At 34.3% G+C, this 12,663-nt stretch overlaps 3 protein-coding genes across 3 annotated transcripts in view; 1 reads left to right on the top strand and 2 right to left on the bottom strand.

The window, feature by feature from the left end:
• The window catches only part of LOC106101945 (WD repeat and FYVE domain-containing protein 3), a 16,009-nt gene extending 8,344 nt beyond the window's left edge, over nt 1–7,665 (bottom strand). Inside the window, exons 1-15 of the mRNA XM_013281335.1 lie at nt 7,064–7,665; nt 6,653–6,898; nt 6,241–6,399; nt 5,819–6,011; nt 5,675–5,739; nt 5,181–5,302; nt 5,043–5,081; nt 4,332–4,533; nt 3,761–4,080; nt 3,235–3,608; nt 2,686–2,855; nt 2,012–2,179; nt 1,333–1,478; nt 781–937; nt 115–308 (exon numbers count right to left, since the gene is read on the bottom strand). Of these exons, the coding sequence (XP_013136789.1) occupies nt 115–308; nt 781–937; nt 1,333–1,478; nt 2,012–2,179; nt 2,686–2,855; nt 3,235–3,608; nt 3,761–4,080; nt 4,332–4,533; nt 5,043–5,081; nt 5,181–5,302; nt 5,675–5,739; nt 5,819–6,011; nt 6,241–6,399; nt 6,653–6,898; nt 7,064–7,264 (2,756 nt within the window). The 5' untranslated portion in view covers nt 7,265–7,665. The remainder of the gene's footprint in view (nt 1–114; nt 309–780; nt 938–1,332; nt 1,479–2,011; nt 2,180–2,685; nt 2,856–3,234; nt 3,609–3,760; nt 4,081–4,331; nt 4,534–5,042; nt 5,082–5,180; nt 5,303–5,674; nt 5,740–5,818; nt 6,012–6,240; nt 6,400–6,652; nt 6,899–7,063) is intronic.
• Nucleotides 7,666–7,841: 176 nt separating this feature from the next.
• LOC106101981 (cysteine and histidine-rich domain-containing protein) lies at nt 7,842–10,524 on the top strand. The gene is made up of 6 exons (XM_013281372.1): nt 7,842–8,288; nt 8,393–8,529; nt 8,641–8,843; nt 9,119–9,335; nt 9,641–9,835; nt 10,113–10,524. Exons 1-6 carry the CDS (start codon nt 8,210–8,212, stop codon nt 10,338–10,340), a joined length of 1,059 nt encoding a protein of 352 aa, XP_013136826.1. The 5' UTR covers nt 7,842–8,209; the 3' UTR covers nt 10,341–10,524.
• Nucleotides 10,525–11,245: 721 nt separating this feature from the next.
• The window catches only part of LOC106101947 (nuclear receptor subfamily 2 group E member 1-like), a 17,424-nt gene continuing 16,006 nt past the window's right edge, over nt 11,246–12,663 (bottom strand). The window contains exons 7-10 of the mRNA XM_013281337.1: nt 12,251–12,490; nt 12,000–12,081; nt 11,742–11,847; nt 11,246–11,444 (exon numbers count right to left, since the gene is read on the bottom strand). Coding sequence (XP_013136791.1) covers nt 11,246–11,444; nt 11,742–11,847; nt 12,000–12,081; nt 12,251–12,490 — 627 coding nt within the window. The remainder of the gene's footprint in view (nt 11,445–11,741; nt 11,848–11,999; nt 12,082–12,250; nt 12,491–12,663) is intronic.

Genomic DNA, 12,663 nt, shown 5'->3' on the forward strand with positions numbered 1-12,663 from the left:
ATCATTTAATTTGTACTCCTCCATGGACTATCATAGAACAAATAATAGAACTAATAGAAAACAACTACAATCGAATATGTTATTTTAAATTTATTTAATAATGAAAAGGTTTACCTTCTAACAAGACTTTTGAGAACATGTGCGAGGTAGTCTCGCAGCGCCCTGGCATGGTGCTCGTGCTGTTCTGGGGTGGGCAGTGCGGGTAGCAGCTTGGCCAGCACTATCACCACGCCCGAGTGTATCACCCACGCTTCTGACGTACCGCCCGTTGAAAGGTTCAGCGGTGCAGCACGGCCCGCCGGCTTCGACTATATTTAAAACATTTTTTTTATTTTTATAGCTTTTACCCGTGATATCATCCGCGCGAAATAAAAAAAAATATTGAGATGTGTTTTACATTTGTGCCAAATTTCCATTCTCTTGAATAACATTGAATAAGTGGCTAACAATCTTGATAACATTATAAACTAGCTTCGCCCTCGACTTCCATCGTGTGAAATCAAAAAACAAAAGTACAAGCCTATGTGTTCTTCCAGTCTATTCCCAAAATCCATTCAGCCGTTTAGGCTATAAACTCTAACATACAGCTATCTTTTTTTTTTTGAAAAAAAAAATCAACGGATTTTGATGAAATTTTTAAAATGTTATATTCTGGTGAATATAAGTATTCGTTTTTTTTTTAATTCCACACGGACGGAGTCGCAAGCGAAAGCTAGTATGATATAAAAACCGTCAAAAACTATTCTTATGATATTGATAAAAGGAGCAAAATATACTGACCTCATTTATAGCTGAACTCTGTCGTGTTAAACTCGGAGATTTGACATTCAAGGAGCCACAAAACGTTGGCTTGTCGAAAGAATCTAAAGCAACGTCGTACAACAGTCTTAGTACTATACACGCGTGGATAAACACAACTGGCACACTCGCAGGAAACCTGAAATTATAATAATTATTTTAACAAATACAACAAACAATAAAAAATAAGTCTAAGTCTAGAGAACTTTTTCGCACACAGAGACGTTATATGGTCACCATTGAAACCCTTTTATAAACTAGCTTTAGCCCGGGACTATGTCCGCGTGCAATTAAAAAAATAAAGTACAAGAGTAGTCAATGTGTCCTTCCAGACTATCCTCTACATGTATACCAAATTTCATTGAAATCGGTTCAGCCGTTTAGACTACAAAATCTAACAAACATCCATCAATATAAACTTTAGCATTTACCAAATAACATTAATATTATTTACAACTCTTTACTAAGGGAATGCTTAAGTAACTATTTTATCTGGGTGTGGCAATAACATATAGATAATTTACAAAAACCTACGTCATTTCCAATATATTTCCAGTGAAAATCTCATGAAAAACTTCATACAGCTCCGGGTCGCCACTTTCTGTGTCATACAATAATTCAGTGTTGTCAGTGAAACATCCCAACAGTCTGATTGTTTCACTTAACGTTGTCATACATATCTGGAAAAATGCAATAAGTTAATTTTACCCAATAATAAAATTCAAATGTACTGGAACTAGTATCTTTTACTGAACAATTTCAGAGAAATTAATCTAAAGAAATATTGACTTTAGCATTTAACTTGTGACTATAGTTTGTCTAAATAAGATTGATTCAACAATTCATGTGACAGTTTAGTTTAAAATTTAAACACAATCAAGCAGGAATCTTTTCCATTTACGATCTTTATTCTTATAGAAGTTGGAATCGATAGATTCATAGTGATAACTTATGAATAAAAAAACACCGTTTTCTCAAATTAATAATGATCTACAGAAACATTACAAATCAGTAAATAAATATTTATTACTACTACAGTCGTACGTAATCGAATTGGATTTCACTATTATTATTGTCATCGCTAAATTCTCTACACTATAATCAATATTAGAATTGTTCTGTAAATTAGTTAATAAGAAAATAATAATTTAACTTAAGTTCGATAAACTTTAAGCCAGTAATACAAGATTTTAAAGTGATATTTAATACAAACCTCCTGATGAAAGAACTTAGCGTTGGCTGGCTCGAACCTCATGGCGGTGGTGATGGTGTAGAAGACGATGTGTATGAGCTGCAGCATGTCGTGCTCCAGCAGCTGCGGGCTGCGCAGCCGCCCCTCCAGCGACACTAGCACGCTTGTCACGTACACGAACCCGCTCACCTGCCACATTTTAACACCACCAATATTGATACAAACAATTTTGAAAACATACAAATTAACTGCTCTATGTTTAGAGCTTTTAGAGAGTTTAGAGAGTTTACTTGTTGGTAAATTATCTATTTTTTTCTCCTAATTTACTTCACGTTTTCTCACAATATAACCAAAAATGTAAAATTGAATCGTAAGCGTCTTATAAAAATTGACTCACAATTTCTTTCATTTAAACATTTGATTGAGATGGTTAAAATCGTACAATTACACAATAAATGTTTAAAATCACAAAGGTAAATGTTAATTATTCTTACTTATATAAATGCGAAAGTTTGGATGGCTGAACAGATCTCAATGAAATTTTGCATAGATGTAGATAATAGTCTGGAAAGAACACAAAGGCTACTTTCTTTTGTTTTTTTTTTAATCCCGGAAGCAGACGGTTCAAGCAAAAGCTAGTTTCTTCCATAATTACCAAGCGTCTGGTACAAAATGGACCATAGAAGTAGTTTTACCTTTCTAAATATAGTTCTAGTGCGATGCGAGTCTCTGAGGCAGGCGAGCAGCGCCTTAAGCACGTGCAGCTTAAGGCGCAGCGCGCTGGCCGGCGCGGCGTGCATGCCGCACAGCAGCGCCGACATGTCCTCCTCGCCGCACCCGCTCACTATCAGCTCGCGGATCACACCTGACAGGTACAATAATCAATTTATTATACTTCCGGTTAAGTATTCGATGGAGTAATAATTGTATAAAAATATTTTTTCACCCATCCTGATCGTAAAAAATAGATGACAGCTTTGATATCTTTGTATAGCTGTTTCGACAGCAGTAATTAGTATATTTTTTTACCAAAGAGAAACAACCATGTCTTCTATATCAATACTAATATTATAAAGAGGAATGATTTGTATTTTTACATATATTGAAATAACTCAAATACCATTAGGCCGATTTCACCATTGAAAAGCTATGCTAGCACCAAGTAAGTAATATAGGCTATATTTCTATTTAAAACAACCATTTTTGACTAAAAAATACACTTGTTTAATTAAAAAAGAACTTACCCAAAGCCTTAGTTCTACAAGATTCGTGTACAACCATGCCATGCACACACTTAGCGCCGCCGCAATCTCTGAATACGTTACAATTATTTGTGTTGCCATTCAACAGAGCTGTTAAACCTTCCATAACTAATGTCCCTAGTTCCTCTTCCTCCAAATCAGTATTAGGATCCTTAATCAAGGAGTCATGTTTGGATAATCGCTTTCTTCTTTCAGGTGCTGTAGGAGAACCATCAGAGTTTTCTCCTTCTCTCTTTATCTTCTCCTCTTCTAGTATTTGCTTGTCTTTCAAAAAGACAGCATATCGCGATAGACATGTAACGAATACTTCCAGCATACCAACTTCGCGGTAGACATCTTTGAATATTGCATTATGTCTAAAAAATAATATCAATAAAAAAATTAAAAAACCGAATAAATTGACATAGTCTCCAGTTTCCTCTACAGCTGTAATACATACAGTATTAAAAAAGCTCTTTAAAGAAAATCAATAAAAATCTTATTAGAATTCCAAGTGCAATATACTTACTTCAATATATTCAACAATGTCTTCAAACACAAAATGCTGCAACTTCTAGATTTGTTTGCTTTTAAAAGCAAAGATAATGAGATCAGCTCTTTGCATGGTACAAAATTAAGCTGGAACACAATGAACTCCAACAGTTCGAAGAACTTCTCTTGTATTTCCGCATTCTTCATATAAATCCTTTCTGAGAACTGACTGAGCGTGTTTTGGTTCTCCAGTATGAAGTAGTTAGCGTTATCCGCGTGATACACGCTAGATATTGCGTCTAGTATGGTGCAGCACAACGCTGGAGAGTTTGATTTTATAAACACCGATTGCAGAACCTAGAACAATACAAGAGTACACTGCAAGGCTACAATAAATGATCACTCGACACAATGTAACAGAGTGATTGATTTTTTTTTATTTTTTAATCACCTCAATATAGCTATTGACGTGATTTTATAGGTTGTTTAAGCGCAAAGTATGTGGCCCAATTTTCTACAGTTTTAAAGTTATTGATTCTTTACAAAAAAATTCGTTGATCCACCCCTTAAGAATCAACCTGTATATTTCTATAGGCCTTGGTGTCTACCTGAAAAGCCTGCACATTCCTAACAGCCTGTCCCTGCGTGGTTGGCTGCGGCAGCACGAAGCCCTGTAGCTGAAAGAGTTCTGTGTTGGCGCGCGTCGGCCGCAGCTCGGAGAAGCCGCACGCGCACAACGATGATATCATCAGCACAAGATTGCGTAATGCCGCGCGCGCCTCCGAGCCGCACACGCGCTCCTCTTCCAGCCTACACCATGTAGAAACCTTACATAGTATATAAAAATAGCAAAGAATTTTAGCTCCAAGACTATAACTAGAAGATTCTACTAAGAAAATACAATGTAGTCTCTTTAGAAGAATCAGGATTTCCGTACCTTCAGATATATTCTATTTAGTTTTAGAATATTTCTAACTTTTACCAGAACAAGAAGTTGAACAAACTAAATATACATTTATATTTAATGGGACAAATATGCAAGCTTTATTTGTTAACAGTACTGTCAACTATCAATGAATTACTTGTAGCATATACCAGATATAGGGAATTAACACAAAAGAAATGATAGAAATGGAAAGATAGAAAGTACAAATATATCACTAACATAACATAGAACATATAACATGTAAATCAAGCACAAGTCAAAACGGACAGTATTTTTTAACACAAGAAGCTTAAAGGTTAGTTAGCTTATTATTTAGCTGTTAAACCATACACCCAACTGTTTAGTTTGTTAGTAAACAGTGAATTGAGCTTACCCTGATGTCAAAAAATCGGGTACATCTTGCTTTTCGTGTCTGTGATACAAATAAAAATATAAAAAAAAAATCTACATTAAAAAAATATGAGCCAAATTTAATAATGCATGCTTATTTTGTAAATAGTACTTGACTTACTTGAGTAGAAACTCCGATAAGAATAGATAGCCTTGACATGTACGAAAGTCATCAAGTAACAGCTGACTGACTTCACTCGAGTCCTTTAAGAAACAGAACACAGCCACAAACATCTCCACTACCTGAATAGAAATAGAAAAGTGGTTAAAATACAATAATTTGTTGGGTTTACACTTTCAGTGCCACTTTGATTTTTATAGCCTATTTTACCAGGTCAAATGGCAATCAATGTGTTAAGTAAACATTCATAATAGCCATGGATTTTAATAATATCAGATTATTAAAAAAAATTAATAAAGATACAATTATATTGCATCGATAACTTATTAACTAATCAAGGTTAACATATATTTACAGTCATTGGGTACAAGTTGTTTGAATAGTAATTATGATCATAAAGTAAATAAATAGGTTTGCAATTTCAATTAACGGTATTAACAAAGTATGCAAGGCGTCATGAATATACAATTATTACATCTTAAAATTGTACATACCTCTAACGGTGTCAACTCAGGTATTCTTTGCATGTTTTCAATGCAAAGAGCTACACAGCCTTTATCTGAAATTCATTGAGAAAGATATAGCATATATTATACAATTTGAAAGTTAATAAATTAATAGGATGGTGTTCAACTCACTATGAATGTATTGTACAACTGACTGTGACAGTCCATGTCTAGATAATGTCATTAATACTTCGGCAGCGGACTTCCTCCACATTATATTGTGTGGAGCGCACCATGATGTTATAGCCGAGAACAAGAGGCTTAAATCATCTTTCCTTGCCAGTTCTTCACAAGGGAATGGATGACTGCATAATCTTACTAGTACCTATAAAGTAATGATAAAGTTAAAAAGAATTTCTATTAGATATTTGCTGAAATGCTTCTGTTTTTACTATATTTTTTAGAACTTAAGTAATTTGGATTTACCTATTTAGTTACAAAAACATAATAGTAAAAAAGGTTTACATCTAAGTTAACTTTCTTGTACCCTTCAGATATTACTATTAATTTTCTGCAAACAACTTTAGGGAGTCAATGTTAAAAAGTTACATCACCTGCACAAATATCTTTTGTAAAAGTATCCTTCTCTCTCTAGGTGTGAAATCACTGTTCACATCTCGAACATCAGCTTCTGAATCAGGGATCTCAGGAAGATCAAAGAATAAATATAGGCATTTTACTAAAGTGGAAGGTATAGCTGCAGTTGTCATCACCTAAAAGTAAAATTGTGTAAATCAATATATTTTATTTCAAGAAACATATAAGACTCTTATGTAATATATATCCTATTAATAAATACTTATGTGATTATGTAACTTATATTTAACAATATTTATAAATCTAAAGATTTAATATGTTAAAAAAGGATTGTAACAAAAATTAAAACAGAAATAATGTAGTTTCATGTTATCAAAAATTTGTGATTGTAAAATGAATATTGATGTACCTAGTATAAAATTATCTAACCTGTATCAACGATTGATCTCCCGCTGCCAAAAGGTTTAATGTAGAGAGCAACATCCATCCATTACTAGATTCCTCTGAATTCTCTATCTCTAAAAACTTTGCAATAGCGCAACTAGCTGCCACAGTGCTCTGATTGCTGGCTCTTTTCCTTATTTCTGATACCATAAGTTTGGAAACTTGCTGACAAAATGATAGAATATCCCAGAATTTTTCATTCATTTCACTCGAAGGACTGGTTCCAAATACCTGCATTAATATAGAAAAATTAAAACCTTTAACATTTAAAATTGTGTTCAACAATTGCTCAATCAACATTTTGTACATTCAATTGACATTTCTTTTTTTCAATAAAACACTTGGTGTTAGAACCTGTATTTGTTTTATTATCGTGTGAGATTATTGTTTTTTTACCTTACAGAAGAGAGGTAGCATATTGTATAGTTTGTCATCTTTTTCAGCCTCAGTGAGTGTTTGTGGTGGGTGAGTGTACTCAGCAAAGAGTTTCTTTAAGTGCATAAGTCCAAGTTGAACGTGTGACGAAGAGTTGGAGCTTTCTGGAGACTCAGTAGAGGAGGAGGCAGAAGCCCCTCTAAGTTTGCGCATTAAATTCATCTTGGTGAATTCTAAATAATTCTTATCAAAACATTGTCCTCCTTAAGTTGCATTCGAGCAAATAATACTCATTTGTGCATGGTGCTACATATCGACGCACATCTTGGAGATTTTTTTCTAGTAAAGACACATTTTCACAAACGTTTCACATTACGCAACGACAATACGGAGTAATTAATTGAGATTTTAATGAATAGCAACAGTATCTTTCAGTATTTATTTTTATAATTTTTCTACTTTGCGTTTTTATCACATACTGCAAACCCATACATCGCAAATCTGTCAATACAAAAACTTTATTGCTGTGTAGGTGGGGATAAAAAGAGTAGATAGTAGAAAATGGTAATTTTGGGGAGCAGCAAAATCTTACAGTTCTGCTAAAACAGTTATGCTATTCAACAATTTATAATCAGTAAATCAACATTTTACATAGCAATGTATATAAAAATGTTCCAAACAAGACTCTGTGCAAGATTTGAATGTTCTTCACAATTGTAATCTACAGCTTTGGTTGTCAAGCTGTCAAGTCTTTCAAGTGTCATTGTACAAGAGGGATGTCGTTGTACAGTTTTGTAGTTAACTATTAACTAAACGAAACGGTTAATTTGCAACTAGTTGATTTTTTCGACTAGCCAATTATATATTCCATAAAGAAGGACCTGAAGAATTGTTTACAAAAGATTATATCGACTACCAAGACGAAATAAAAAGAATAAAATCTATCAAGTACTACCAATTTTAATGTAAATAATAACGATAACGAAGATGGATTCATAACACAGCGGTTGACTAAACCGTTGAATCAATGCCCATCTCTATTGTTCAATTGTCAATAGATAAAGTAAACGTGAGATTACGGGAAGGAGCGAAGTAAACGTCAATTTAATCGTTATTTTCTATTTGCACGCGTATTTTACGTCTTAATAACTAAAGTGTAATATAAAAATGCCTGAAAATAAAAATCTAGTACAATGTTATAATCGTGGATGTGGTCAACTATTTGATCCGAAAGAAAACGACAAAGGTAGGATTTTTCTAGAATTATCGGTTCCAGAATATACGAATTGATTTGCTTACTAATACATTTTTCGGTATAAGCATTAAAAAGGAACCTTAATTATGTTTCAGACGTATGCTGTCACCACCCTGGAGCCCCAGTGTTTCATGATGCCTACAAAGGATGGTCTTGTTGCAATAAGAAAAGTGTTGATTTCACTGAATTCCTCAATATAAAAGGGTGTACTCTATCTAAACATTCTAACGTGGTATGTAAGACTTATTAATATTTTGGTTTTATGTTGCAAACTATCATTTTGAACATAATTGGGTACTAAAAAAATTGAAAATGTTAACATACATTGAATTAAATTTTTTAGAAACCACCAGAACCTGAAAAGAAGGCATTGGATAAGGAGCTTGAGAAAAAGGAAGTGATTGAAGTGAGAGCACCAGTATTGGGTCCACAATTGCCGAGACCGCCATTTGAAACTCCTTTAGTCACTTTAAAACCACAAATTGCAGACTCTCTGAAGAATACCATACAGCAGTCAGCACAAAAATCTGTAACCGAATCAGATGGGTAATCTCTTAAAATTGTCAATCAATTATTACTTAAGTTCATTTTATTTTTTTACTTGTGATGGAATAGCTTTTCCTAAAAACAATAAAATGACATAACCTAATCTCCATTGGCCAAGTATTTGTGTATATATTTTCCTTTATGTTACTTGTTTTCTGTATTATTAATATTTCCATTAACTAACTATTAATAAAATAGATCTCTCACTACTTGATCAATGTTTTTTTCTGAAATCATATTCAAAAATGCTTATTATAATTAACCTTATATTGCAGTACAATAGCAATAGGTACGACTTGTAAGAATGCTGGATGTAGCATTGCATATGAAGGGCCGCAGACAAATGATACAATGTGTACATTTCACCCCGGCTGTCCGATCTTCCATGAAGGGCTGAAGTTCTGGTCATGTTGCCAGAAACGAACCACAGATTTCAACACATTCTTGGCACAACCTGGTTGCACAACTGGGTCGCACAAATGGTTTAAAGAGGTTAGTTAAAGTAATAAAAATATGTTATTTTTTTTTCAATCATAGGTAGTGTCTAAGTATATGGCATGAAATGCAGTCTACATATGAATTACATCTTTGTCAAATTTATCTAAATCCATTGAGCTATTTAGGAGATGCATTTTGACAAACATCCATCCATCCGTCTACACTATCACATTTAAATATTAAGATTTAAAAGCAGGAGCTCTTTCATAAATAAACAACAACTTATATGAGAATTTAGATAGTGCAGAAATTTTTGATTGTTAAAAGTATATTGTAAAACCTTTTCTATTATCTTTCAGACAACAACTGCGGGTACTGTAAAGTGTCGTTGGGACTGGCATCAGACACCTGAATATGTAATTGTAAGTGTATATGCAAAGAAATATGATCCAGTTGAGAGCTATGTTAAATTGAACCCAATTAGACTAGACACAAAACTGGTTTTCCATCATGAAGGGAGTGCTGTGTTTGAATTGGATCTTGAATTACGAGGGGTGAGTTATTAACACTTTTTAAATTTTTCCATAAGTAGTTTGTGAATATCTATATATTAATGGATACCTATTGGACTAATTTGTTAAAAAAAAAACTTGTCTTCCCTTTATCAAATGTACTAGGTCTTTATGGCATTTATGATATATCACATGTCATAAATTCTGTTTGTCTTTAACCAGCTAATTTTTGTTAAATTTCCTACTTATCCAAGTTGAATCTCTACAGTTTTCTTTCTTGTTCATTTAATGTATAATATTAAAGTATATGTTTTTTTAGGTCATTGATGTTGGAAGAAGTAGTGCCTCAATGCTTGGCACTAAAGTTGAGATTAAATTGAAGAAGGCGGAACCGGGCGCATGGAGTAAACTGGATTTTCCAAGAACTGAGCCGAAAAAGGAAACTGTACAAGCACCAGTAGCACAACCAGAGGAAAAAGACGATGTTGTGGACTTGTCTTCCGTAGAAGCGATCACTCCAATGAATAATTTAAACTTATCTGCTTAACTCGTATTAATTTACAAAAAACATTTATTAAATAAAATATTTTTATATAGAGCAACACTTCATGGACTTTATTTAGACATCTGGCAATGTAATTTTTTTATTATTAGTGTTGCAAGTTTTTGTGCTTTCAATTATCTGTTGAAGATTGCTTTCTTTCAATGAAAAATAAAACAATTGAATAACATACGGTTTTTATTTTTAACAGGTTTATTTGGTTTTACCCTTTATAATACTCTTAATTTTGATAAATCACAATACTTTTTACAATGACTTGAGATTGTAGCGATATGTCTGTTCCCTAAAGACAATAAACACATCTATACAAAGTTCAACAAATTCAGATACTATAATAAAACTGCATACTGCAATCTACTATATATTACAATTTCTCTTACTATATTGTATAAATAATACTTGAAGAACTATCTTTTTGTTAGATTTACAATTAATGAATGTTATCAAATAAAACTTACAGCTACATCTGTTTAGTTATACCGCAACTTACATAACTAAGATTGACGTAGATAGTTATTAATTTGACTAGATATTGATTAGAGACTAAACTTTGGACTAGTATTTAGTATTATACAAAATGTAAACTTATTGCACTAAAAATCAAGTCTTATTATCCAGAAAAATTTTGATTTTAACATTTTTTTTGGAATTAGCGTAACACAAAAATATCGTTTTATCAACGATGATGACTAGTGAGAGACTAGAAGTACTTAGGGCCTGTCCGACCACTGGCTGATAGAGGCTCAGATAGCATAAAAATTACGTTACTGTCAGATAAGGGAACAAAATCCGGTATTTCCATCACATTTTACACACTGGATTGCTCAGTTAATTTACAACTTGGTGGGACAGGCCCTTAGTTTTGTAACCTAACCTATAAAGTTTTATATTTATGGTGAGGCGCAATGTTCCGTGATGGTTGGCGGCGGGAACGCGGGCACGGGGGCGGGTGCGGGCTGCATGCGGTACATGTCGTGCAGTAGCGTGGCGACAGACACATCGCCCACTGTCTCTCGGAATAACAGCAGCTCTATAGAGCGTGCGCGCACAGCACGCAGTGACGGTAACAGGAGTAGCAGTCGCCCGAATCTATACAAATGATTTAAACCAGTATTAAACTTTTCATACAGGCAAATTAAAGAAATGTATTGTAGGTTATTAACCCTGTCGGCTTTTGTTCGTGAATTGATAGTCGAATGGAAAGAGGCACCAAGGGAAAGATACTATTGTACTTTATGAAGGAGTACTATGATAATATCTAAATGTGGACGTTCTGACTAGACTACGCACAGACTACAGAATAAAGTCTGCAGTTAAAGAGCAAAAGGCCGTATTGCCGTGGGTAGAGTTACAAAGAACATATCTTTTAACTTTATTGCAACTCACCTGGTAGGTTGTCGTGTGTATCGTGTACGCACGTAGTCCGCTAGTATGCATTGTGCTTGATCCTGCAACATCTCCACAGGCTGTGTCTCGCTCAGACCGGGCGTATCTGTTGTAATTTATTTTCTTAAAAATGGGGAAGGCGAAAATTTGGTACACATAAAAGAAAATGTGACAAGAAATTTGCGAAATGATTTCTTTCTTTGTGCAAACCGTTAGCAAGGTTAGGATGCAATTAATTATGGGTAAAAGCAATTTTACCTGGTGAAAACAGAACAATAGCTTTCATGCAGCCACACTCGCTGCCATCTGGTGCTATTTGACGAAACCGACACAGAATTTCCTGAAACAAATATACAAACACTTTTTAACGTCAGAAGTTAATGGAAATATAACTATGCCAGATTTTTACACATTGACTCATGTGATGATTTTGTTGTTTTATTAGTAAACGTTGTTGTTAGATATTTAACTAGAATCTTGTTAGTTGGAACTATTTCTAGTGAGATTACCTGTAGAGTATTGAGTTCCAAGTCCGCGAGTGGGTCTGGGGGCAAACGGGTTCTGGCGACAGGAGCGGCTAGCAGCGGGGCGAGGTCCCAGGGCGCTGCCCACTGCGCCAGATGCAACAGGAAGAGCTCCTTCCACGCCGCTCGCAGGAGCACCAGCTGGTCGCTCGGCGCCAGCGCTTGGAACGGCGCCAGGCATCGCACCCAACGCACCGCCATGAACAACAAGCGTGCGCTTGTTTCCTAGAAACAACGTTTATAGGTATATTCTTTATCTATTCTGTTCGTTAGTTGACTCTATGTTAGATACTTTGCATATATTTTAGGTGTAACAATGTAAACCTAATTTACTGTTCAAGTACACAAAATAAGCAGAAAAGAGAAGCTTTTAATTAAAATATGTTTTTGAGTATGTA

This window comes from Papilio polytes, unplaced genomic scaffold (genome assembly GCF_000836215.1).
Source record: "Papilio polytes unplaced genomic scaffold, Ppol_1.0 DF823934.1, whole genome shotgun sequence".
NCBI lineage: Eukaryota > Metazoa > Arthropoda > Insecta > Lepidoptera > Papilionidae > Papilio > Papilio polytes.